The 27,627-nt window shown below is 34.1% G+C and overlaps 1 protein-coding gene across 8 annotated transcripts; it reads left to right on the top strand.

The window, feature by feature from the left end:
• The first annotated feature begins 1,568 nt into the window (after positions 1-1,568).
• Positions 1,569-26,039, top strand: LOC108363651 (tumor protein D54). 8 transcript variants are annotated; one of them, XM_017617122.1, is made up of 7 exons: positions 1,569-1,794; positions 2,331-2,333; positions 16,834-16,958; positions 17,024-17,184; positions 19,767-19,826; positions 20,324-20,528; positions 24,841-26,037. In XM_017617122.1, the coding sequence occupies exons 1-7, from the start codon at positions 1,785-1,787 to the stop codon at positions 24,949-24,951; spliced, it is 675 nt and encodes a 224-aa protein (XP_017472611.1). In that variant the 5' UTR covers positions 1,569-1,784; the 3' UTR covers positions 24,952-26,037. The 8 variants fall into 8 exon arrangements, 7 of the variants coding, with proteins under 7 accessions (XP_017472611.1, XP_017472620.1, XP_017472589.1 ...); XR_001847644.1 differs by lacking the exons at positions 1,569-1,794; positions 2,331-2,333 and adding an exon at positions 12,945-13,967 and having other exon boundaries at positions 24,841-25,201; positions 25,730-26,039; XM_017617131.1 differs by lacking the exon at positions 2,331-2,333.
• The last annotated feature ends 1,588 nt before the right edge of the window (positions 26,040-27,627 follow it).

The raw sequence follows: 27,627 nt of genomic DNA, 5'->3' as shown, positions 1-27,627 counted from the left end.
TCTTAGTAGGGTGTCACCGAATCGGGTACTCGAACAGACACTTACTTGCGGCCCTCGCCACGGCACGTTAGAAGGCGTCTATACGAACGGACGGACGAAGTTCAGAGGTTCATAAAGCACAACCTCTGGACCCGACAGACAGTGCATACCTACACTGACTCTCGACCTGTGAATGCCGTTTTGGGATCACAACCACCAGACGTGGAAGACTAGGGAGTCCTACGGCTAGATAACTCATTGAATTTTAGAAAGTTAACTCAACGACCCAAGCTCATTTTAATGAGTCAGCTAAGTGAGGTGGCACAATTGAGCTATGACACTCTGCTGTCAGGCAACACAGCCTAGAGTCGAGCTGGCTGGCACTGTAGAGCTGTTAAGAGGAATATAATTGGTATGCGCTGTAGAGCTGATGACACACACAACTATTAAATTTTTTGCAAATTTTCGTCTTTATTTTCATAAGTTACTGAGACATGTTTTTTTTTAGTTGTGAGTCTGAGCGTGCACCACACTGCTGAGAGTCAGCTCAATAGCTCCGCTCAGTGCTGAGTTACCCATCTCTATTCGGACCACAATAGCCCTACTTTGCTCTTAAGCAGATTAAACTCGTACCCGAAAAACCTGGATGCAGATGTGCGCAACGAGTGCCCGGCATGCGGAGAGACGCTTGACGACTCGAGACATATCTTCGCAAGCAACCTAAACCCCACTCAACTAATGGCTATGTCCCCGATCTAGTCGGGTTTATGTTCGCCGCCACAACAAAAGTAACCACAAAAAGATAGTTTGCTCTATTATAGCTCAACAGGAATTATTTTGACGGAAGTAGTTTGCAACTTAGCAGGGAGCATTTCAGCCTCGCTGTATAGATGTCTTTCCAATAACATGAGCAGACACTCAGTTGCCATGCGAATGGTTGTGTTCTAACAGGTTTGGGAGTTGTCTCTGCATATCACGATCGCATGCGGCTTGAAAACCTTGTTTTTTCTTGATGATTGTGATAGTGTGCCGTTGTCCCGATACTTGGTTCTAGGCGATCTCACGATGTTTTGTTCTTCGATACCAGATCAACCCGAAAAATACCCGACAAGGCCGTTTTCTCAGCCTACCCGTCCTAAAACCCACAATCGTTGCCAACAATTTCAACACAAGATAGGCACAGAGAACGCGCTGTTTCGGCGGGATTGGATCATAGGTGGTTGGTGTCGTGCGGAACCCTTCACATGCAGGACATTCGTTGGTTACGTCGGGATTTCGTCTATATAAGTATGAGTTGAATTTGCTACAGTATCCAGAGCGCAATTGTGCCAGAGTATCGCGGGTCTCTCTAGGCAGCTCAGTGGCCCGGAGCAAAGATACCAGGAAGCAAAACGGACCAGGGTACTAATGGTTTTAGTAATAATATGGCAATGAAAAACATTTAAAAACATATTTAAACAAAATTCGTCAACATTTGATGTACACCCTGTGTGCCACAATAGGTATAGAATTTTTAATATGGGGCAATCTGTTTCAGCTGTTTATGTAACTCGCTAAAAATATAATTGCAACGAATGTCGAATATAGCGATTAGTTTTACTCGTTCATTGTTGAAAAGTAGCAGATTTTTGTGAAAGAGTGTTATTTTCTTATCCACAAAGAACTACAGAAAATAATAAATCATATTCATTGGGCCAAGTGTATTTTTATTGAACTGATTGCTACTGGTCATTAAATTTTAATTGCTCCGAAAAGTGAAAAAGTTATAGCAAACTAGAGTGCATTAACAATAGCAGCAAGGAACGATGGAGGACCGTAAGTGAATTTTTCATTGCAAAATTGTATGTACTTATATATTTTCAATGTAAAATAGATAAATATAAACAGATTACCGGTAGTAGAGTGTAATTGTTTTAATTGTTTTGTAATATAATTTTTGGTTTACCTATCGAATAATGTACATGTGTTTTGCAAGTGAGTCACCTGAGGGGCCGATTTTTAACAAGTGTACGGTTTGTTCGATAATTTGTCTTAGGTATATTGAAATATTTAATATATTTAAACAAAGCGCATATGCATAAACCTCACTAATTTCACAGCATACCGAAGGGCAATCAAATTATTTAAACTACGTGGCACAGTTGCCATATGTATTTGTCGCCTGATAGTGTAGAGCCTATATGGGTAGCAAACATGCAAATAAACAATAGTGTAGTAAGCGCAAGCCAGCTTGGCGACCGGTAGGCGTCACGTTCCCACGACAGTCGGGTCTACGTAACCGGAACGACCCAGATTTATATCTGGCCAAGGACTGTCACTCCAGCAACACTCCCCAAAAAGTCTTTGGGGAGTTTGTATGCTGTTACAACAACAACAACCGGTAGGCGTCAGTTGGCTGGCTGCGCATCTTTTTCCCAGCCTTTCCACTTTGGAGTAAGAATGTTCGATATCGTATCGATTATTCTGAATATCGATATTTCATGGCATGATAATCGATTTTTTAAATCGATATTCCAAGGTCGTTATATCGAAGACATCGATACTTTACCCACAATATCGATATTTAAGTTGAAGTTTATTTTTGATCTACAAAAAAGTGTATGGGAAAATACTAAAGTAGGTTTATACGGTTGACAAACGGGCTCGATTATTTGCATAAACAGCCTTTATTTGCTTTGACTCATGCATTTTCCTCTTTAAAATGCGCATAAGCAGCCGAACAAATGCACGAAATTTTTGGGAATTAACTCGGATCCGGGCAGTTTTCGTTGACAACACTGGTAAAAACGGCCAGCTGTTGTCTTTCGTACAACTAAGCAAACAAAGCGCGCGAGTTCCGCGTCTGCGGTAGCCGAGTGGTAAGAGTTACGGGCTACGAGCCTGTTGCTGCCAGGTTCGATCCTCGGTTGGAGCGATTGCGATTTTTTTTTTATTTTGTTTTCATTTGCTTTTTTTATATAACATTTTTTATTTTACTATTAGTTAATTTAAAAAAAAAAAAAAAATATACAACTTATAAAAAAAAGAATGAAAACGAAATAAATGAAAATTCAATTGGCGGTGGGACTCGAACCCACGACCTTGTGGCTCGTTTATCCACATAACTGCCGTCTGTTAGGTCAAAATTATTATGTGCATATGTGTGCCAGATTATATGCATACGCTGTAGGATCTCGGAATAGACTTAGAGCACACTACAAACTAGACTGCAAGTGATTGTAACTAGTCCAAAGTTGAAAGTCGTAGGCTCGGACCAATTGTCCGCTTCTGCATTACATTGTAACCAATTTTGGGGGGGAAAAAAAACAAAAGTAAAACTTGCGCCAGCTGCGATTCCGAACCGGGGTTCTCAAATTTTTTAATCGGATACTCTCTTTACATGCCAGCGCCGCACATGAAAATTTGTTGACTAAGTGCCTACATATCAGCAAATCGTTAATTATACCCGTTGTCCGCTACTGCATGACAATGTAACCAATTTTAGAACAAAACTCGTACCTTATGCATTACATTCGGACCACTTTTAGTACAATTCACCTGTTTTACATTACATTACTTTAAATTTTTAGACTATCTTTAGTCTAGTTACAAAGCTACTATACCTATGACTATATTTTTCGAGTAATTGGACCAATCTTTCCTTGTTCTGTCCGATATATCGCCATATCGATTTTACATGCAATGAATTAAATCGATTCATGATATCGATACTTTCTTAAATATCTAACATTCCTACTTTGGAGTACATATGTACATAACCGTTGAAACACAATACCGACGAACGGCGAATTTGCGCACAGTAGTGCGACGACGGCGTCAACTTTCGCCCAAAAATTTCGCTCAGTAAAACGCAAATACGGCGACAACGAATTCAGCTGCTCATGACAAGGTACAATTAAAATTTTTACAAACAATAAGATTATTAGTTTTTAACAAAACGAACATCCTCGTTTGCTTGAGTTGTGTGCGTTCTCATATACAACAGTGTGTTTTAATTTTTACAGCGAAAAATTCGCCGTTCGTCGGCATTGTGTTTCAGGGGTAAGTATGTATGTTGATCTCTGTTTTGTTTTTTATACTCGAGCGCCCTTGTGGCCTAGGGTATATTTAACTTTTTTTAATATCATCTATTGAAAGATAGAGCCATTCCTATTTCAATTATTTAAAATTAAATGTATGGATTGTAAAATTCTGTATTTCTATTTAGCTTGTACATACCTATATTGAAATATAGCAGCTACATATCTTCGTATCTTGGAATCGTCCATGTAGGGTTCGAACTTGTCAAATACGCGACGAAAGTTTTAAATGGATTCACTATTTATAATCGGCCTTATCATGGTTGTTGACGACGACGTCGATGCCATTTTTTTATCACAAAATGGCCCTCGTACGTTCAACTCCAGCTACGCTGACCACAGTAATTTTGCGGAAAGTATGTCAATTTATGTGGCTGTTAAGTAGCTGTTAGACGTTGCAAATGCAAGTCCTTTTCTGAAGTCTGCCAAACTCAAGAATTTTCCAAAATGATTGCAGGAGCAGTTACACCTTGCATGAAAGCACTTTTTATTTTTGAAAATCAAACTTTCCGATACTACTCTTTGTCTGTTTACACGGTTAATGCAGACAAGCCCACTTTCAACTATGTTACCAGACAATTTTAAGCTTATAACAAAATTAATGACCTGAAAAATTTGCTAAACCTGCTAAGATTTGCACAAAACAGTCGCGAAATATGTATATAATACATTAATACTTAAATTCTCCATATCAGTAGAATAAATTAATTACACGTATTTTTCATATATTATTAAACATTTTTATAATTTTATACAAATTCGTCAAAAAACGCGTCACACGGCAACACTTGATTTAGTTTGACAACACTTGCAGCAAAAATTAAAATTGCTAGTGCAGCACGATCGATTTATCGAAAGGGATTTGCATAATTTCAGTTACAGTTACACCTTGCAATTTTCATTTCCGAAAGTGATTTCTGCAAATCTGAAAAATGGACTTTCTGGCTGTTTACACGGGAAAGTAGACTTTGAATTTCGTATTTCGACAGCAAAACGCGTAAAAAAAGGACTTGCATTGCCACGTTTAACCGCACCTTTAGACGTGGCAAGCGCAAGACCTTTTCTAAAGTATGTCAAATTCAAGAATTTTCAAACGAGTTTGTAGGAGTGGTTATTCCTTGCATGTAAAGTGGCTTCCGAAAGCAGTTTTTATTTCTGAAAATCAAACTTTCCGATACTAATTTTTGTCTGACCTGAAAAATTTGTTAAAAATGTTCAAATACGAACAAAACAACCACAAAGTGTTTAATGTTTTAATATTCATATTGTTCATATCAGGTGAATACAATAATTAGATATAAGTATTTATTTAAATGTGATGCAACATTTTTATAATCTTAATGAAATTCGGCAAAAATCGCGTCACACGGCAACACTCGATTGGTTTGACAGCACTTGCAGCAAAAATGAAAATTACCAGTGCAGCACGAGCAAGTTGAAATTATTTCTTGAAAGTGATTTGCGTAGTTTCAGTTGCAGTTAAACCTTGAAATCTTTATTTCCGAAAGTGATTTCTGCAAATTTACAAAAAGGGCTTTCTGGCTGTTTACATGGCTTATTACGTTGGGATGGGTCCGAATTTATTTCGGAATTCTGCAATGGGACAACCTCTGAGGTACCATCTTTCCTTTAGAAATCGATTGACATGGTCCAAAGGTATGCGTTAACATACATAAAAAAATATTACGACGAATTGATAACCTCCTCCTTTCTTAAAGTCGTTCAAAAACTAAGCAATTCCTTTTATTAGGATTCCAGACCTTTTATTCGATTTATGCAAATAAATTTAAGTAAAAGGCTATGCAATTAAAAAAGGCCAAATTTATTTATAAGGCCATCGTTAAGTAGGTGAAAACTAAAATTTGAGCTATTCCAAATTTAATACATTTTCTGTTAATAATTTCTACGGAATTTTCTGCAGTTGAGTTAAAATAATGATTTAACTACTTGAAAATAGATAAGTAAACGGTCCTAAATACTATAACATTCATACGCCTCTGTTTTACCAAGGGCGTTCTGCGTTCACCTGTGCCTCGTAAAAAAATACTATTGGCCATGATAATATTTACACTGTACATACATACATACATATGTATGTACACCAGGGCCGCCCGGGGGGTTTTATGTAAAGTCATTCGTAACAACCAAGAATATCATTGTTTTATTTAGAGTATTCAGCATATTGTATTTAATTGTGGATATAATTCTTTTAATACTGAGCCAACATTAACATCCAGATTGCGATGAATTAGTGGCAAATTTGACTATGGCTAACCTATTTTTAAACCTCCCCAACTTTTAAAGTTATTGAGGTTTTTTCCACGTAAAATTAAAATTTTTTAGGAATTCAGAAGTTAAATTTTAGCCAAGTAAATTTGGATCAAATTGGTACGAAGAAAAAAATGTGTAGTAGCGAAAATTTGATGCAGTTTTCTTCTATTTGACATCACGGATCCATAGTCTCGTCCCTAAATCTCATAACTTAACAAAAAATATACTTTTTATTGTAAATAATTAGCAAAAAGTGCGAAAATTTTTTGCATTGTCGCGGTTTTCGCCATTAAAATGTTGTAGGGAAATTTTCTCTTTTAGTGTTGGGTTCTCCGGTGCCACAAAATTTGTAAAGCAAAGTCTAATTTACCCTAATTTTTGTTACCCAAAAAATCTCAATTTTTAAAGATGGGGAGGTTTAAAATTACTGTAGCTTGCTATTTTTGACATCGGGGGAAAAAAAAACCATCAAGTGCCATTAAAATATATTAAATTTCCAACTGACTTATATTTATTTATTCATTTATTTGTTACAGTCTTGCGACTTTAAAGTAAGAGAGATATTTATAAAATATAACAAATTATACTTATGTATATGTAAGATAAAATTTAATTTACAAAGCTATTTATGTTTCTAAATGCGGAAATGCGATGTTTTGACTGTATTGGCCCAAAGAGAGAGGGATGTAAGGTGAGTGGGTTTAAGTGGGCAGGTGAAGAGATGGTTGGTGTCGTGGAGGAACCTTCACAAGCCGGACATGCATTTGGTATGTTAGCGTCGAGACTAAACTAATACGAGTTCAGACGACTGTAGTATCCAGACCGTAAACTGGGCCAGAGTAAGGCGAGTTTCTTGTGGCAGCTGAAGCTCGTCGTCTGCAATTGGAGGTGACTGGGCTCCGTAAAAAACACGATTTGGGCTTTTTCCCGAAATTTGGGGCAAATATTTTTCTTAATCCCAATAACGAAAAACAATTTGTCCAAATTTTTCAATAGAAGTTCACAGTATTGAACCAATCGCATGACTACAAAAAAAAATATATTCCCAATTTTTTCATTTTGTACCAATAGCTCAATATAAAAAATATAGAAATCTGTACAAATTTACCAATCGGGTGACATTGCCTTTAACGGCGTTCATTGGGCTAGGGTCGCTGAAGGTGGTGACGGATTCTCTTTGGATTCCGTTATATATAATACTACAGTATTGATAGTAGGAATGTTAATCCCGGGATCCCGGCCTTTTTAAGGTCCCGAAAATCCCGGGATTTGCAAATAATCCCGGGATTTTCAGGATTTATAATTTGAACTAGAGATGGGCACGGACCGGGCTTTTGCTCGTGCGTGCATGGGCGTTCAGTAAAATTTCATAAAAGCACGAATAAGCACGAAAAAGCCGGGTTGCTAATACTACAAATTTAGATAAGCTTTTGTTTTTATATAAAAAAATAGTACATATTAAAACTCTTTTGATAAGAGCAAAGCAAAAAAGAAATGTTTGGAGACCGATAGAAAAAATAAGATACTTAGAAGTTTTGTTTACATATCTGTACATAAAATACTTTCCACTTTTTCTACTTCCCAGAAAATATATTATACAAAGCTTTGATGTAAAAAATTGATTCGCTCAAGTAAATACATATACATACATAAACACAAAATTACCCAGTGGGAATTAGGAGCACGTAATAATACCTTATTAGCAACTTACTCTTCACCTGGCAGTCATTACCATTTCCCTGCCGAACGTCCCTTACTTTTACAAAGGCATGGCCGCCTTATGTAAGTAGGAATTTAGAATGTACATTTGGTATCAGACATACTTCTGAGCCGCTTTACAAAGTAAGTTACGTGTAATGCAGAGAAGTCGCTCGGAGTAGTTCGGCGCTTGGAGATAACTTCGGCTGCACGTTACTTTGCAACTGACAACGTAATGTGTCGTTGGAGGTGTTCATTTTGTGCTTTACTAGTAGATGGCATTGGCCATGATGACAATTTTGGTACTAAAAACTGAAAGAAAACATGGCTTACCTCGTGAGGTGCTTACCTATTTTCCCAGTGGGTAAAAATATGTACACATGTATACATACAATAAAAGTTGGCTCTTTATTTCCGGGCTGGGACGTGTACCGTCGTAATTTGAACTGATGGAAATAATAGAAACTCCTTTTCTTAACCAGTATTGGCTATATTTTTTTTGATTTAAGAATTAATATCTGAGTACATTAAACGAGCAATTTTTGTATATTTATATATCAATAGGGTTCTCAGAAACGGCTCTAACGATTTTGATTTTGTACATACTAGATAATGTTTTGGATTTTAAGGTTACCTGTAGAGGCATTATCTCGGAGAAGACTTGCATAAGGTTGCCACCTATTCGAAATTAGTTAAAAATTAATTAAAACATCATAATATGAATGTCAAATGGAAGGCATTTTAAAGATCCATAGTTCAAAAATATTTTTAATAGGGTTGCCACCTATTTTGAATCGCATATTTATTTAATTTTTTGTTTAGAAGAAAAGGTAAAATATTACTATTCATGGGTACCCAGAGAAGGTTCGTAAACAATGCTTTTCCTATATACAAAATATTATCTCTTAGGATAATAGTGTAAGGTTGCCACTTATTTTCGATTCTACACAATCTATCTAAAACATCGCAATGTGGATATCAAATGAATGATATTGTTACAAACTTTGGTCAGAAAATATTTTCCATCAGGGTTGCCACTCTTCTATGTAATACAAATTTTAATTTTGTTAATTTCAATCAGCGTATTTCGGAATGGGGTTGTCACCTAAATTATGGAGTAAGAAATTTACTTAATATTTTTTTAAAGCTATCCAAATCTTGAAAACTTTAAAACGTATATACACTGCGGGCAAAGCTCGGTCAAACTGGTACTATTTTTGTAAATGTCCGCGATAGTAAATTTTAAATACAAATGTCAATACATTCGCGAAACCATGGGCCAAATATAGTAAAGTTGCGTTTTTATTTTTCACTCTGACGTCAGTAATTCAAAAATTATTTAAAAAATTCAGAGAAATGAGCTTAGAGAAGACATATAGGTATCAAATTTAAGAGGAACTCCTACAGAATTTAAACAGTTTCAAGTTTTTGATGCAGAAGGACTGGTAAGTAATTAAAATATCCTTTTAAAATTTTATCCTTGAAATTTCGCAATATTTGTTTTTGAAAAAATTATATGTTAATGAATTTCGTACTTCTAACTTTATCAGCTTAAAAAATTACCTATTCGTCCTTGTGAATCCAAAAAACTTTAATTTTTTTTTTTAATTTTAAAGAAATTTCCTCTTGCAGTTGGTACCAACGTTATTATTTTACATTACATTGAATTTTTAAATAATTTTTGGAAATAATCATATCTTTTTTTAAATAATTTTTGGAATTATCATATATTTTTACTTTAAATTAAATCCTAACGTCATAGAAAAATAAAAACGCCACTTTAAATAAAAAGTAGGTTTCAAACTCATTTATTTATTATAATAAATATATTTATTTTATGGTAGGAGAGATAGAAGCAGTTTTTTCGATTTAAGTTGTTGAAAAGTAATGAATATCTAAATCCCGGGACTAATCCCGGTATCCCGGGATCGGAAAAAGCTGAAAAATTAACATCCTTAATTGCTAGTAAATAGATGTAGCCCAGTAAGTTTAGACTCAAAAAGAAAATAAAAGAATTTGATGCAGTTTACCTCAACTTGACACGTAGATCATGGATCCACAGTTTTGCCCCTAAATTAGTACATATGGGAACATTCCGCCATCTTTGATTTTATGTTTTTGGGGGGTTTTTTCGCTTTGCAAGCTTATTTTGCTTTTTTCGTAAAAAAGGTTATACAGAAGTTTAAGGATTTAAATAAATTATTGGTAAAAACAAATAAAGCAAGCTTTATAAATATGAACGAAATCGGACCATAAATACTAGGTTACATCTAAACTAACCGTAAATTAGATTTTGCTTTACAACTTACGAATAAAAAAGATTTGTGGTAGGGAAATTTTGATGCAGTTTACTTTTATTTTGAATCCACAGTCTTGCTCCTAAATTTAGATTTTTTTGAAAGGGTGACTTACGCCATTTTCAAAATAAATGGCTCAGATGGCTGCTGTTTTATTTTGCAGTCAACTAAATTAAGAAAATGGTAATATTGGTAATAATAATGCACTGAATATGAAATTCGAATTGGGAGAAAAATCACCAACAGCGCTTTCATTTATCGCTAACAAAGTCTTTATACTTTGCTCCGCCAAACAGCCAGTAGTGGTGATGCATATGCACATATGTATAAATTTCGAACGGATACCAAAAAACTATGGATTGTTTTAAGCTTAATCGCATCTTCATATGGGCGATTCCAGCGAAAAGTCTACCGCGTAAAAAAAAATTTAAAGTCCTATATCTAACTTATTTGTAGGCCAAAAATGGTCTCGTTAGATGGCGCCAGGGCCGTAATATTTTGAACCCGTATTTACGCTCTGATTTGTATCACATGTTGCATGTTTAGTTGAAACGTAATAAGATAAAGATTTGCAAATAATGGAACCGCTGTTGTCAAAAAAGTGCGTTCGACCTAAAATGCATGTTTTTTTTTTCGTTAAAAATTCTTTCAAGAACAATATTAACAAAACTTTCAATAGAAATTTTAGTAACGTAACGCCAGGGTAACGTCACGTCAGATAATTCAGCTGATTAAACATAAAGCAGAAAAGATTTCTAAATTTAAAAACTTGTAAAAATAACCTAAAACATTTCCAATATTACTACAAAAAGTTTTATACAAATAAATAGTCTTGCCCAAATCGCAAAGTTTTGCAATTTTGTAACCCAAGTCAAAATTCACTTCTGTTTTTTGTAACGTCACGCCAGCGTGTATGTTTACTAATATCTTAAAATCGGTACTACCAACAGCATTAATTTTTTAGCTGAATAAGGGGACATTTAATCGCTATGCAACTCTAGAAAAACCTTTTTAAAGTTTTAACATTTTAAATTTTTTTTTAACATTTTCTCATGCGAGCGTCACGTAACGCCAGATTGGAAATACCCATATCGATGGGTGAGTGGAAGATCGACCTACCTCGGCAGCCGGTTCGAAAACGCCTTATCTTAGAAAGTTTTTCAACAACGCCCTGTTTCAGAATTCGGTCGAAGCACATTTTCGCTTGAGATAGAACGTTTTTTGAACCGAGTTCTGAAATAGGGTGTTCTTCAACTAAATTCTGAGATAGGATGTTTTTCAATAAAATTCTGAAGTAGGGCGTTCTTGAAAAGTTTTCTGAGATAAGGCGTTTTCACATAGGCTGCCGAGATAGGTCCATCTTCCACACAGCCATCGATATGTATTCGTTTTTAATCTTACCTTTTAGAAATACTTAGACGGGCTATGTGGCAATCTCAGTGTAACGCGTTGGTATGCTATGCTATATTTTCGCTTGAAATAACCGCTTTTGTGGCTAAACATATTAGTTCTGTTCGCTATGCAAATGCCAGTAAGAATTAGCCAGTAACGAAATTCAGAGAATAAGGTATCTGACTCTCCCAAAGAGAGAGACTTACTAAGTTTTGCGCGAACAGGAATTAGCAAACATTAGCAAGCCTCACTGCCAGCTGGCGTCCACGGTTGCATTTCGAGCATAATAAATTTTTTAAATTATTTCAGGTGGAAACCAAAACAGGACCTATACGCAATATACGCTACAATTTCTGTCACTGTCGATTTTCCTATATCGACAGTGGTGCCACCTGCGTTCCGATTACGAATACAGCTTTTTCAACCGAGTACCTTTCAAATGTTTGGAATTAATTAAATTAAATGAATAAACAAATATTTACATACTTCTTTCATTAGTAAATCGCAACAAGATTGTTCATTTTTAAATTTAACGAACTTGTTGATTCAAATTAATGTTGACAAAAATGCAATCGTGTGCCACAATCCTGCTTGAAAATTCGTGCTGGGAAAATTTTTGTTCCCCTCCAAATGAAATGTCAAAATTGCGCTCTCTCTTTGCAAGTTTTACTGGGTTTTTGGCCAAACGAACACGATTTGGTAAAAATTGGTACCAACTTGTAAAAGTTTTTTTGCATAGCGAACACTCTTGTTTTGTTTGCTACAACTTGTATGAATGTTTTGATGGCTTGGTGCAGCATTGCGAATACATTACTTGCCTACATAGGTTCTTCGTATGAAACTTTCTATGTCTGCGTGGTCTTAGGAGAGGCTGTCTGTTGCTTAAGCCTTTGTTAAGTTAAATTGCTGACTCATCAGTTTGTTGTTGTTTGTTGCTGTTGTGTTAGCCAACTGATTGGTTAGTGGCTTGTTCTGTTTGGACGGTTATTTCGTTAAATAGCTGTTACGGTTTCCATACCAACCTCATGTCACGACTCCCCACTGCCAGAGTGGCAATGGCGCCGCTGAGCAGCTTTAGTATACGCAAGGCAACTAAAATGAGCGTTTGGAGTTGCTGACACACAGTGGTATTTTGCTTTGTTCGGGCTTTATACACTTTTCTCCTCGTATTTTCGTCATTTTCTATCTTTTGAAGCTGGCTTTTATTATGATTTGCGGTTACTCAGTTATACTTTAGCTGTACGCGCCATCGGACGAAAAACGAAATTAAATGAAGCTAGAAGTGTATTGCGTATTGAGCGTGCGGATGGTGATCATTTCAGTTTGACGCAAGCTGCATATAATATCATCCATAATTATACCTGAATGGCAAAAATGAAAGTAAAACAGTTCATTTTCGATTTTGTGCTTCACATTCGAATTCACGTGCAATGATTAATGACTGCCAAATGATCGCTACGGATGCTAAATGGCTGCTACACAGTGTTAACTGCTCCAAATGAGTAGAAAAAGTATTTTTTTTTGCTGAAAATGAAATGTGATATTACAACTGCGATAGCTGAAAGAAAGTGCTTGTGTTCTGCCACCGCGATGAGCGCGTAGTGGATTAATCTTAACAAATGTTCGGGCATAGACCAATAATATTGACTACATATCAACTAAAACATATAATATATTACAATAGCAGCAACAACAGCAAAGATTTCACCTTTCACTCTGCCCATGCATGTGCTTGCCAGCGGCATTGACGTCGTGAAAATGACTGACTCGGAGCCAGTCAGCCTGGAATTCATTGAGGATCCATATCTGCCGAAATTGGACAATATTGTAACACCATCTCTGGATGAACCTACCGAATCGGATGAAACATTCTCCGAATTGGCCGATTGGACCAACGAGACTGAACAGTATTTAAGGAATTTAACATTAGATCAAATTTTCTACGACATAGACTCGGACTACACGAATACACTTGAATTGCAAGCTGTCGAAACAGAGTTTGTAGCAACAAAATTGGCTAAGCAATTGCCTTCCTCTTCGATAGCGAAACGTTTGCGCTTGCGTTTCTTTACAAAGCGTACAATGCGCGAAGTTAAGGTGACGTTTATTGATTTCTCTAAGCCGTATTTGGCTAAGATATCGAGCAGTGAGAATTACAAGAAATTCTTGAATATTGGCTCACCATCAGCAACCACTACTACATCAAACACAACAGCAACAACAACAACAACCAAAACTAACAGCGCCAAAGGTATGCAATTTTTTCGAATCATATGGCTTTTGCTTTGGCGACTTTTGAATGGGTGGTTATTTTGCGACTCATCGGTAATTCTATTATGAAAATTAAAGACTGTTAGAGAAAAGTTACAGGAAAACATACGGCAATAAGTAGGAATACGCAGTTCCATAAAGATATACTTGCCAGAGTTATAACTTTCTCATTAGCTCTGTTCATGTACATATTCTCCAGTAAAAAATATCCAGTAACTTGCTAGTAAAAGCATAGCCGGAGCCGAACATTAAATACCTGGCGGTAGTATTAAATATAGTTTTTTCACCTTTCCGAAAACTACCGCTTCACGGTAAGCACGGGTGGTTTTACACCTATTTCGAACACCTTCGATAGAAAGTTAAGTTAGGCCAAATGAGATAAACTTATGTATGTATATAGTTATACGTGGGCGGTACCATACTCATTTTCCGAAATTCCATAATAATGTTACTTCTTTTCAAGGGATTGTTGTTAGTATAAATTTTGACTAAATTAGCGTCCTTAAATTTCGAAATATCGAGATATCAAGCATTTCAGAAGTTTACCGTTATATTAAAAGTGGGCGTAATTTTAGTCCATTTCCAATTATTTCCAACGTTTTGCTTTTATGTGGCAAGTACAATAATCATACCGAGTTTGCTACATATTGGTCGAACGGTTACCGAGAAACACATATGTATGTAGTCATAAGTGGGCGGTGCTGCGCTCATTTTCCGAAATTTGATTATAAACGTATTTTTTGGTAAAGAATTATTGCACGCAGCAATTTTGAATAAATTAGCTTCCGTATATACTGATTTATCGAAGATTTCGTATTTCTCTAAATTACCGTTATATGGGATGTGGGCGTGGTTATTGTCCGGTTTTACAAATTTTCAGCGCTTTGGTAGGTTGTACCAAGGCCAACAACTGTGCAAAATTTGGAAGAAATAGGTACAGCGGTTACCAAGATATACGCATGTAGCCATAAGTGGCCGTGGCCACGCCCATTTTCCAAAAATTTATAATATTATTTTTCGTCTAAAAATTAATGCAAATATCAATTTTAAGTGAATAATCTTCAGTATTTACTAAAATATCGCAGTTTTCGTATTTCTCAAAATTACCGTTACATGGGAGGTAGGCATAGTTTTCGTCCGATTTTGCCCATTTTCAATACCATCCGTCCTACGCCAGAAAGAAGTGCACATACCAAGTTTCGTTAAGATATCTCAATTTTTACTCTAGTTATCGTGTGCACAGACGGACGGACGGACGGACGGACAGACAGTCACCGCTTAATCGATTTCTCATTTCATTCTGATCATTTGTGTATACATTTGTCTATATCTATCTCGATTCGTTTTGCCTGTTACAAACAACCGTTGTGTGAACAAAGTGCTCGGGTAAAAAAATTCTGGGCACTCAGAAAATTGTTTGAAGGGTTTGCCTTGTGAAATGAGCTTTTAAAAGTTTAAGTTTTCAGTATGAAAAAAAAAACAATTGAGTCGTGGCATTATTAAGACACCTCAAAGTTACATACCGACTCGGCAAAATCGTGTAGGCCATTGTAGGCATGTACAATGATGGTGTAGGTATCATGCGCAGAAATTTCATGGTTGGTTCGTTTCCATTTTTTCTTTCTTGAAAAACAATTTTTGCTTTTGAATGTCTTTTTAGTAAAGTTTGTTAAGCGCAAATTCCTGATTTTTCATTTGTGTTTTAATTCATTGTTACCAAATGTGAGCTCACTCGCCAAAATGCGTTGCGTTTTCCTTGTTTTTGATAACCATTTTCATGAATTTTTATACATACTTATTGCATAAGTATTGTAAATACAGACACCTAGTATGTGTATATGTGCAGGTACATATGTGCGTGTTTCTCTGTATGTTGGCTCTTTTAAAAATCTAGTTGCTGCTTAGTTATTTGCTGGCCACCAAATAAATGCTGTAGCAGCACTATTATAGTATTTCTTATTATAATACGAACAATTTGCCACAGTCAGACATTCAACAGTTAAATGTAGTTTCTGAACAAAAAAAAAAAATATTAATTTAATTTCTTTAGACGCTAATTACTATGATACATGCATACAATTTTAACGGTATTTTTGCATTTATTTCTTCCTTTTACTGCCTTCTCTCTCCCACATTCGCTGCATACAATTTCGAAGTTTGTGAGTATAAATATACGAATACATATATTTTTTAATATGAAAATCTAAGATACACCCATACATATTCAATACCAATACAAATTTGAGTTATTTGTGGATATTTTTTTGCTTAATTAAATCGATATTCAGCTTATGATAGAGTTTTCGAGGAGGTTGTCTTTCAAGGAGGTACATATATATATGTGATGAAGGGTTTTTCAAGTATGCATGATTGTACGAACAATTTAAGCTCAAACATTTTCCATATTTTATCTACTTATTTACTATGCTCACTGATTTGTATATCATTTTAGCACTAAGCTAGGCAAACATGTTGATACTTTGCCTTATTAATACCTTCAACATTCAAATTCATAAAGTTGTTGCGCAAAATATTAAACTTACTTTCAAAATATTTAAGATATCTTAGTATGTATATCGGAAATTTTTTAAGACCATTAAACCAAAATCATAGTCACCCTTAATACATTAGGGATATTCATTTAATTTGATTAACTGCAGATAAACGCGATAAAATTATAATTTCCTTAAAGATTTATAATTTTATAATGCCATAGAAATTTTTAATTTTATAACTTTTATCGGCAGTTTGTGACGTTAGATGAATATTGCTCACTTTATAATATACATAAATCAAATAATTCGTTTTAAAATTTCTCTTCAACTTGCAAACACCTCATAAATTAGATAATACTTCGAAACTGTCGGAGCCTGCATCTCCAGTTGCATCTGTTGCATCCGCAGATATTGCTGCCGAGTTTGCTGCGCTCACTGTTGAAGAGCAGGAAAGACAACGTGCCGAATGGAGTCAAGTAAGCTGCTACATATAATTAATAGCTCAATTCAAGTATAATCATTCTAAAATATTGTCTTGTAGGAACTTGCACGTGTCGAAGAGGAGATAAATACGCTGCGTACAGTATTGGCATCGAAAACACGACATTCTTCAGAGTTGAAACGCAAATTGGGCATTACCATGTGGAAAGAGATTACAGACGATATGAATCAAGGCCTGAAAAATGTTAAAGAGAGTTCTGTGTAAGTTTGATGTAAATTTGTTAATCATAAAGTTGGTGACTATATGTACAGGGTGCTTGCTGTAGCGACAATTGTTGGATGGTAACATATTCAACTCAACTTCGCTGATAATTTAAAATCTTCCTTACTGTTATCTACCATATGAACTTTTGGTGAATCGTTTCTATTCAACAGTGGCTGTCCTGCTCGTTTTTTCGCAAATTTTTTTTTACATCAGTATTAATCTTCAAAGCTCAGATAATGTTTTTGTTTGTTTAGTAGTACATCGCTGTTATTGACGTTATCGGGAATTGGAAGGCTATGGCCATATGACGACCGCCGTTATCTTACCTATAGGTTCAACAAGACAATTCCAAAGCAAAAAGGACTTTAATACAAGGTAGATTTTCCAAGTTATGGCCGAGATTTCGTCCTATAGGAGCCATAAAGTGGTAAAAAGTACAATACCAATGGAAAAGTCGTTAGACAAAATCTTCATCTTTTAATAATTATCTGTAACATTTATTTTTTTTTCGTCTCGCCGGACTATTATTTACCATGGAATTATTTTCGTCTTCTCATAATAACTATCGGGGACTTTGCTTTTTGCCGTCTCGCGGGACGTTTGCTGCAAGACGGAAATGATTTCAACAAAATATTCACCAAACTAAAAAAAAGACGACATAAACAAAGAACCAAATAACGTGGTTTATGAAATCCAACGAAAACTGCAACAAAATGCGACACGACTAAACGAGCCCTTGGAGTCAGAATTAGTAAGCACCAAGCAGACGCGAAAAATAATAAGACGCATTTGCACAGCACTTGACGAATAGTGAACACATAGCAGATTTTAAGAACACCATAATCTTGGACGTGGAAGGACGAGAAAAAAAAAACAAGATTAACTTTGGAGAGTCTGCGAATACAGGAGAGGATAAGGTACGCGATGAACTTTAAAGATTACCTTGACAATAAGAGTGTTCGCTATGCAAAAAACTTGTACCAGTTGGTACCAATTGTTACTCAGTAAAACTTGCAAGGAGAGAGCACAATTTTGACATTTCATTTGGAGGCGAAGTTGCAAATTCGTGCTGGGAAAATTTTTGCCAGAAAATTGGAAAATTTGAATTGGCTTTGTGTGCATAGGAAAATTCCAGCAAAAATTAATTAATCACCAAACCTACTTAATCAAATTAAGAGCTAATGATTAAAAATTAATTCTTTTAATCGCGGTTACGATTAACGGTTTAATCAGATTAAAATTAATCATGATTAACTGTAATTGGATTGAATTTAATCGAGTTAGTGCCAACATTGCTAGAAAACGTAAAATAAAGGAGCTTATCACATTAAAAATTTTGTACTTGCTATCCTTATGTAAATAAACTAATGGTCATTTCGTTTCTTCCAATAAATGTTGCCCTTCCAATGTTTGATTTGATTGCTGATTACTTTTGTATGGAAACTCTCTTGCGACAAAATTACGATATTCCCATAATATTTGAGCTGCCAATCATTGCAAACTCAAAGTTGCAAAACACATGCTATTTTATTGTCTCCGAATACTTCAAGAAAAAGTATATTTGTTAAGACTGCTTCGACATATAATTGTAAAAGCTTTTTTTTTTCACTTAGCCGATCGGTCGTTCATACAACTTTGTTTGCAGAGTTGCCATTTCGCCAAAAATGCCACTTTGCGACGTTTTATGAATCGCATTAATCTTTTATTGTGATATTTTTTTCTGCGCTTCTAATAGCTGCATTTTTTTTTCTTTCGTTATAATTTTTTTTTATGGACCAATCAATTAAAACTAGTAGACATGCAAGTAGAATGCATATACTATAATTTATGTTCTTTTGAATTATTTGTAGTGGGGCCTACGGGATATTTATTTTTAGTAAAAATTTCAAACAGTCATTTTGTTTGCTTGTCGAGCGTCGTCGAGCAATATTCTTTTATAGGGATATATTTTGGATCCTTGGCTATAAACCTCTGTTACTATCCGCCTACGTCTGCTTTCTGCGCTATTTAATGTCGGAAGTTTAAGATCTTTCAAAGGGATTCCAAGCAGAAATATTCAACGGCTAGTTTTAGGGAGAGTAGATGCTGGCATAATTAAAAATCTGTTAGTCTGATCGAATATAATTTGTCAAAGATCTGGTGAAAAAACTCGATGCACCGCTAGTTTCTTCCCGCTGTTTTTTTCATCAGCAAAAATAACTTAAAAATATAAGAAAACGAATGCGGAAATTAAATTCCTTTTAATTTATTTATAACCGACTTCACAAAAAGGAGAAATGTTATCAATTCGTCGGAATATTGTTTTTTTTTTTATGTATATTACCGCATAACTTTGGATCACGTTAACCGATTTCTATAATTATTTTTTAAAGGAAAGGTGTTACCTCATATCTCACATTTTTAAATGAGAATTCTAGTCGGTTTTGTTTTTCGCTTAAACCTATTTTTATTAAAAAAAAACTGGCATAAGTTTTATAGACACCAACTTTATGATATACTAAATTCTTTATAGTTGATCAAAAACCCATTTTTTATAACTTCTTTAATTTAATTTCGTAATTTTATGTTGAATTTTAAGTTATCAAAGCGTCGAACAAAGTGTTGGTAATCTGTCAAAGGCCGTACATGAGGCCCCAATGTAAGTAATTGCCTTCCAACACTATAACAACACTTGTGTCAACTTTGTCTACTAAAACGGTTCACTTCGATTCCATTTTCGCACTAACTAATTACATATGTTTGTATGTATATCCATTTATTAACCAGCTCTAAAAAGGAAAAAATCTATGAAAAAAGTACTTCAACGCTAACAATTTCAAATCGATTCCATGAGAAATAATCTCATTCTTTTCTATGCTCCAGTGTGTTTAAAAATATTGTTTAAACCCTTTTTTGAATAAGATTAACAATCTAACGTTTTTTATTTAAAGTATTTATTTCATTTTTTAAATGTATGGCATTGTAATCACTACAACCGTGTTGAAATCTCTATCGACATTTCTCGTAAACTTTTTTTATGTATGTTTTTTCGTGTGATTTTTTCTTTGCCCATCCAAATCACTTATCCACTTCTAAAAACTCATTAGCGCAATTTTAAAGTATATCCCGATTTATATTTATTCATTTGTATTACAGTTTCCAACGCACCGAATCGGTGCTCAAGTCAACATCGGAAAAGACCGCATCGGTATTTGGTAGCATAACCAGCGGCATAACATCGAAATTCTCACAAATGAAAAACTCGGAATCGATGCGTTCGATTGAAGAGAAGGTTGGCTCAGCCTATGAGAATGTTAAAGTAAGCTATGATCACAACCATTTTTTGTGCCAACCCCATGCGGTAACTATAAACTATTTTTTATTCCTATCTAACACCTTCCTCTACTATAAATAATTTGATTCTTGCCTCTCCTACTCACGCTCACAACTATAATAAAACAAAAACAAATACTCGGGACACAACACTAAGCTAGTACAAAATTTGTAATATAAAATATCAAATTATTTGTTTTGATTGTTTTAAAAAGCTGTGTGTTTGTTTGATAGAATCAGGGTACGAAAATAAACTGTACAAAACAATTCCCATTTGCTCATCGCTCATCATATCATTTGTGGTTTTGTACAGTTTTGTACATAGTCAGAAACATGATTCAATAATACAAGGTTGTGTAATTTGTGACAGCTAAAATTTGACACTCCTTTATCCAGATTTGTATTTTGGAAGTAGGAGAAAGGGAAAGAATGTGATCGCATTTTGCGAAAACGGTAGTAGAATGGTACTACAAAAAGTACAAAAAGTATACAATTAGAAGTAAAATGTGTATTAATAATTCTATGCGAATTTGCAATATATTTGGTGTTTTAATGGAAATACTAAACAAGACATAAAAATATGCAATATATGAAATTTGCACATTATCAGACTAAAATTGCAGGGGCTAAAAAACTGTGTCCTCAAAAAAATTCTATCACTACCGAGAAAAAAGTTTGAAATTTAGGTGAAAATTTGTTACACTTTTTTGTAGTTTGCGACAAGTTGTTGAACTTGGGTATATATGGGGTTTGTCCGAGAATGAACAAAATTTTAATTGAAAATTCTTAAAAATAAATAAATAAACATAAGTGGCACACAATATCACTTTGAAATGGCGTGCTATAGATATGACCGATACTGTATGTACATACCCTGTGGGGAAAATCTCTAGTTCTGAACTGGTGCGCTTCTAGTACATTTAGACCCAGTACTGGTTCGCGATAAATATATTTTGCATGCAAACAACTGGCGAATTTAATATGGCGATGTCCTAGCAAGTGTCAATTGCCCCCGCTGCATCCCTTTTTCGATAGTTCCGAACTGGACCTAAATTCTATAGTTCCGAACCAGTTCTAAAATCGACAGACGAAAGAAAAAGGTATCATGATTTTTCAATCTTTTTGGTTCTTCCGTGTGTGCGATATTAAGTTATTTTGAAAGAAATGTGTTTTCAATTTGAAATTAAATTTGTTTGAATGATTGTAAGAAATGTACGTTTACATACCTTTAGCTGTAGCAAAGTTTGCAGAGGTGCTCGCTGTTAGATTCCAGACGGTCCCAACATGTTGAAATGTTAACACAAATTTTGGTTTTGTATTACCAAGCTATGAAAAAGCATCTGCGAAATGCAGAATAGAAGCGTATTTGAACGAAAAAGCCGCCGAACACATATCTATGTAAAGTAAACAAGCCCCCTGCTGCATCCCTTTTTCGATAGTTCCGAACTAGTTCTAAATTCGACAAATAAGATCTAGTTCGTTCTGCATCTTTTTTTCTATAGTTCCGAACCAGTTCTAAATTCGTCACTTTAGATATAGATTTCTAGAAAAAAAAAAACTGAAAAAAATAGTTTTTTAAAAGTACCACTTTTCGCCGATTTTGGACTGGTGGGGATCTAGCTCCTATCGGACTAGTTTCTTTTTGGCGATAAAGACCTAGTACGAAACTAGAAATTTGATTCACTAGTCCGTGGTTTCCCTGCAGAGTACATACATATATTTTTCTCTGCACGATTCATTTAGTTTGTTGCATGGTGAAATAAATATAAGGTGATGTCACTTACATAACCTCACTTTTTCTGCATGCCAATTGCGGCCATGTATTTTGGGGTAGTAGAAAAAGGGCGAAAAGACAGGATTATTTTAACTACTTTTTGGGTACTATTTCCAATACATACATATATGAGTGGACCCCACACCAGTTAAATGAAGCTTGCATCAATAAAATATTTTTTCTGTAAACCAGTGTAATTACAGTTTCATTTTTTCGCTCAAAAGAAATTATGCTTACTTAATTTTTATTTTTTCGATCAAATATATTGATTTTAATAATTATTATTCATTAATTTTTTCTACTTTAAAATTATTATTTGTAAAACTTTAAGGCCACACGGTCGTACCACACACATATGATGATGGTTAATACTTAAAAAATAAGGACTATTTTCCGTCTTTCATTTATTCATATTAAAACAAATTAAGTTATACCGTTCTCTTTATTTAATTATTCTTAAATTCTTCTAAAAATGACATATTAGCCCGTATGGAATTTTATTTCTATTTTTTCCTTAATTTCTGAAGTACACGTATATGCGTACTTAGTTTTTAAATATCTTAACTTTAAAGGGAATTTTATTACGACCTTTATTTTCGTTAACATTTAAACTCACTGTTTATTCGATGGTGAAAATTTTTATTTTAATATTGCCTCATTATAAAAAGGCAATAATGTGACCATCGAAAAAAAAAATAAAGTTAAAAATGGCAACGTCTTGATTATTAAAAGGAGGCAATAAGATGACCATCGAAAATAAAACTAAGAATGGCGGCGTCTTGCGCTTATTTGCAAATAGTACCACTAATCTACTACACTACTTATTTTCGTGATTTAGTTATTTGCAAATAAAAAATTAACTCAGCGTTTATACGGCAAAGTTTACCATTTTGCAAATTGTTATTTGCAAATAATACGTGCGTATAAACGTAGTAAGTGATAAATACGCATAATTTTTTCACACAATTGTCTGCTTCATTTTTTGTTCCATTTTGCCCAGAAATGAAATTGGAATGAATAGAGTAGGCATTACTGTAACGCTGGTATGCCGAAATTGCCATAATTACAACAACCACCCCCTAAGTGAGAACACCTTATTATTATTTCACCATGGTTTGTTGTTTCGTCTGTAAAAGTGTCAAAAAACGATTTTTTTCCATTTTTTGAAATTCTGTAAGTCAGATGCAGTGTGAAATCTTTTGAACAGCATAAAAAGTAAGCTTAAATGTCTTCCTTTTATCTGTGAAAATTAGGTTTCTTTTAAATGAAATATGTGAATGGAACCCGGAATTTTTTATATATTTTCTATCACATTTATATACATTTTTATTAAAGTTGCCTCATTCTAGGTGGTAATAAGGCTTTCAACGTAAGTTACCAATCAGGGCTGCGGCCGCCAAGATCAAAGAGATTAAACACACAGTTTTTTTTTTTTTTATTAATCACTTTGTTTGTACATTTTCACTGTTCTCACTGTTTGCTAAAATTAAATTTCAAATTTATACAAAAAAATACTATTTACCTACCTACTTACACAAAACATTTTGAATAACTTATTTTATGTACTTATCTGTAGACTTTTAACAAACGAATTAAACTTTAAAAAATATCTCAACTAATTAAGCTAAAATCGATTTTAGGTTAATATGTGTATGATGTTAAAAAAAATTGAATATTTTAATTCAGCTTTTAGTAAGTTATGTAGATAGATGACATATAATCTAAATGTACTGCAGTGACTGCTTAATAGATTAAATACTTAACTTGTGTTCATCAGCTTAAAAGCTATCTAAGTACATTCATGCTAGTTTATCAAAAGTCTACTGATAGATATGTTGTATGTAGATATCGCTCATTTACTTTAATAGTGTGAAAATAATAGAAAATCGAGTTAAGTATGTAGAAATGACCGCGAACTGTTCTTCTATGTTGTGTAAAAATTCCATAGCTTTACCGATTTCCAGTAGCTCACTAGAACATATTAACTATTATTTATATGGATTATATGTAAATTCCAAACTTTAAAACAGTTCTTCTCGAGTTTTTGGTTTTTTAAGTTATGGCAGTGTTGAAGTAAATGAGCGATAAGTTAAGGGCCGTTTTCTAAAGTAGCTTTTTAAAAATAATCTGCCCTTTAAATAGTTGTTCTAAAACTAAATTTGTGTTAAAAGGGCAGATAAATTTTAAATGTTACTTGACAAAACGGCCCTAAATGTATTCTATCGAGGGCTTATCTGTATGTTTCTGTGTATTACTTAAAATTTTCATAAAAATTAAGTTTTGAATAAGAATGCACCTCCGAATTAACAATGGGATTTCAGAGGTGACAGCTAAACCGCTGGCGACTTCAAATTCAGAAATTCGTTTTTATAAAAATGGCAGATAGCGAGATTTGAATATGTATAAGACCTCAATATGTAAATTGAAACTTACTATTAATATCTTGCATGCTAAGCTTTCATCAATATTGTGTTTTTTACTAATCAATTGTTTCTCTTTCTCTCGTTTCATGTTATATTTACGCCATCTGACTGTTTAACTGTGTGTGTGTGTGTGTGTTATGTAGACACGGGTGTCCACTTCACGTTCGGGTTCGATTAACAGTTTCCCTGATGCCTTAAACGAAAACAATTCATCATCCGGCCTAAACTCACCAACCGATTCTGTACCAAAATAAGTGCGGAATATTGCAAGCTCTACTATTTAGTTTTTAAAATGCAAATTCATTTGCCGAAACCGCAACTTTGTATGCAATGGTAATCATATGCAATGATGCTGTAATTTTATTTGCGACCAAATAAATTTCGCAACGATTTCAATACCACTAGAACACATACATACATACAAAGATACTTATGAAGAATATAAAATATACTTTTCATTATTCTCCTCATGTACGAGTGCGATATTTGGATTTTTTCTTAAATGTACGTAGTATTTCCAATTTTGCAATATGTTTGCAAATTAAAACGCAAAAATTTAACGAAAACGAGAAATAACAATTTGTATACACACATATACACTACTACTAACCTTACACCTTAGATATGTATATTTGTATGAAGTTTATTAAACTAGCTAAATGCTAAAGCGATACCAAGAAAGTGAACGAAAAAAAAATAGTTTTGGAGATATTTTTTTTTTGCTAAATCGAAAAAATAAAACATGCGGTCCCAAAATATCTTATGATCGCAAAAAAATCACAGTTTATTTAATGGCTTAAGCCAAACATTATCTTCTGATATTTTAAAATGAATCCTGAAAAAAAAGCATTTGGTATGCATGTGTTTACTACCTTTACCATTACTTTTAAACAAGCAAGTAAGCAAAAACTAATTTCCTATCTTATTTTATTTGGTTTAAGAATGCGATGATTTGTTAAAACATGTTTTGTTCTTAAATTACTTCAATCTAATTCTTGAAACTATTTATTTTCATTTTAAATTTTCTTTTAGACTTTAACCCGTGTAATGCAATGGCGTTTATAACATTTATCCTAAAAATTTTGTATTACAACCATGAATATTAAAAAAACATTGCTTCGCAGTTGATTAAAAAAACTGCAAAAAAAGTAAAAAAGCATGAAATGAGCTTAACAAGTTGAAGGCGTGTCAACGCGTCATAGCAGAGTTGTGTGCAGCAGCATTTTTGAATATTATTTCCATAAAACTATTGATCTAAATATATTCCACTTTGAAAATACAATAATATTGTTAAGTGTATTTTTGCTAAATAAATAAATAAAAATCAATAAATGAGTGTACATATATGCGTCTTAAACATTAATTCAACTTATACATATTTAGTCTGTTCCAATAGCAGTCCGGTTTACAGGATTTAGTCAGAACTTACAGGAAGTCGTTCCTATTGACATAAAACCTGTAAGTGGGAACACATTTGAGAGAGTAACTGAGCAACTGTTCCTAGTCAGAAGTTACAGGATTTAGTCCGGAGTTTCTTTTCCTGTAAGTTCATGAAAAGTGTCAAACGATCAGCTGATTTACATGTGCAAACAAAAACAGAAAGCGGTGAATGCAAAGAACCTTATATTTGTTAAAAAATGGAAGTAAACAACGAAATATTTGAATATGTATAGATTTTAATAATTATTTAGTGATATTTCAGCCAAATCAGTGTAGTACCAATGACATGTAAACAAACCGACTGACGTTTTTACAGGAAATAGTGCTTTTTGCGTTCCTATGCACTTCTGCATCTGTTCTCCTTTTACTCTCATTTGAGAGAGTAAAATTGTAGTTTGACAGTTGCACAGGTTTTAGTCCGATGTTCAAAGGAACAGACTAATTATGTATACATAGATACTTACATAGATATATTGGGTCGATAAAAAAGAGTCATTGGGTATGTTGCCAACAGCTTATTTTAGTGCTGGTAATCAGGAAGGCCCACGCAGCTTGAGGACGAAAAAATAAACGGTCCCAAGTTAAACAAACGTTGAAAATCAGTCAAAAGGAGCTAAAAGAAAGTGAAAAACAAGTAATTTTTAGCAAAAAAAACCGACTTCAACTCACATATCAAAAAAAAAATATATATATATATATATATCTCATGATCCACTGATCGGATCTCAACCAGATTAGTATGGGACCACCTCTGAGACACTACCTTTCCGATGCAAAAATAATTATCGAAATCGGTTGACGCGGTCCAAAGTTATGCGGTAACATACATAAAAAAAAAGAAAAAAATATTCCGACGAACTGATAACCTCCTTTTTTGGAAGTCGGTTAATAAAATGATAACTGGCAATGAGAAGTGACTTCTTTCAAACAATGTGAAACGCAAATTGTATTGATCCAGGCATTATGATTCACATCAATCGACTTTAAAAGCAGAATATATTCAAAAGGATCTTTGAGCTCCTTTTCCTGGAACCGAACGGTTAATTACTTATGATGAGTACTAACGGCGATTGGAAAGTGTGATTGAATTTGTCAATAGTAAAGGAGTTTCATGACGACAACGTTAGACAATGCACCTTTTTGACGACGTGAAAAAAAATATTGGAGCCAGAAAAGGATGTGTTGTCACGCGCAGCATCTCGTCTGAGCATGCTAGATCCAGTTAAATGCTCCTCATGCTGCCAGATTTGCATGAATACACATTGCATATGTTGCTTTTTCATGGTGTATACTTTTAGGCCCAACTGCTTTCTATTTATTTTTATTTAGCGCAGCGATATTTAAAATTCCACTGCTGATAAGTATTCATTTGGGTTTCCTTATATATTTTAGGGTCTATATATTTTACATCTAAAGTTATTTGCGTGTTTTTTTTTTTAGTTATATAACTACATAGTTTTGAGTGGAAATGTACTTTTTGTTAGTTTGTT

The sequence above is a fragment of the Rhagoletis zephyria genome, unplaced genomic scaffold (assembly GCF_001687245.7).
Source record: "Rhagoletis zephyria isolate East Lansing unplaced genomic scaffold, Rhagoletis_zephyria_1.1 Rzeph_scaffold_00029, whole genome shotgun sequence".
NCBI classification, from domain to species: Eukaryota; Metazoa; Arthropoda; class Insecta; order Diptera; family Tephritidae; genus Rhagoletis; species Rhagoletis zephyria.
Note: the sequence above shows the minus strand (reverse complement) of the source record. Positions and strands in the feature narration are given on the sequence as shown.

Excerpts from the sequence above, each read along its gene's own strand:
- LOC108363651 (XM_017617081.1), top strand. The coding sequence starts at position 13,439 with ATGCATGTGCTTGCCAGCGGCATTGACGTCGTGAAAATGACTGACTCG. Across the intron at positions 17,185-19,766 it reads AATGTTAAAGAGAGTTCTGT|TTATCAAAGCGTCGAACAAA; the intron begins GTAAGTTTGATG and ends TTGAATTTTAAG. Across the intron at positions 19,827-20,323 it reads GCCGTACATGAGGCCCCAAT|TTTCCAACGCACCGAATCGG; the intron begins GTAAGTAATTGC and ends TTTGTATTACAG.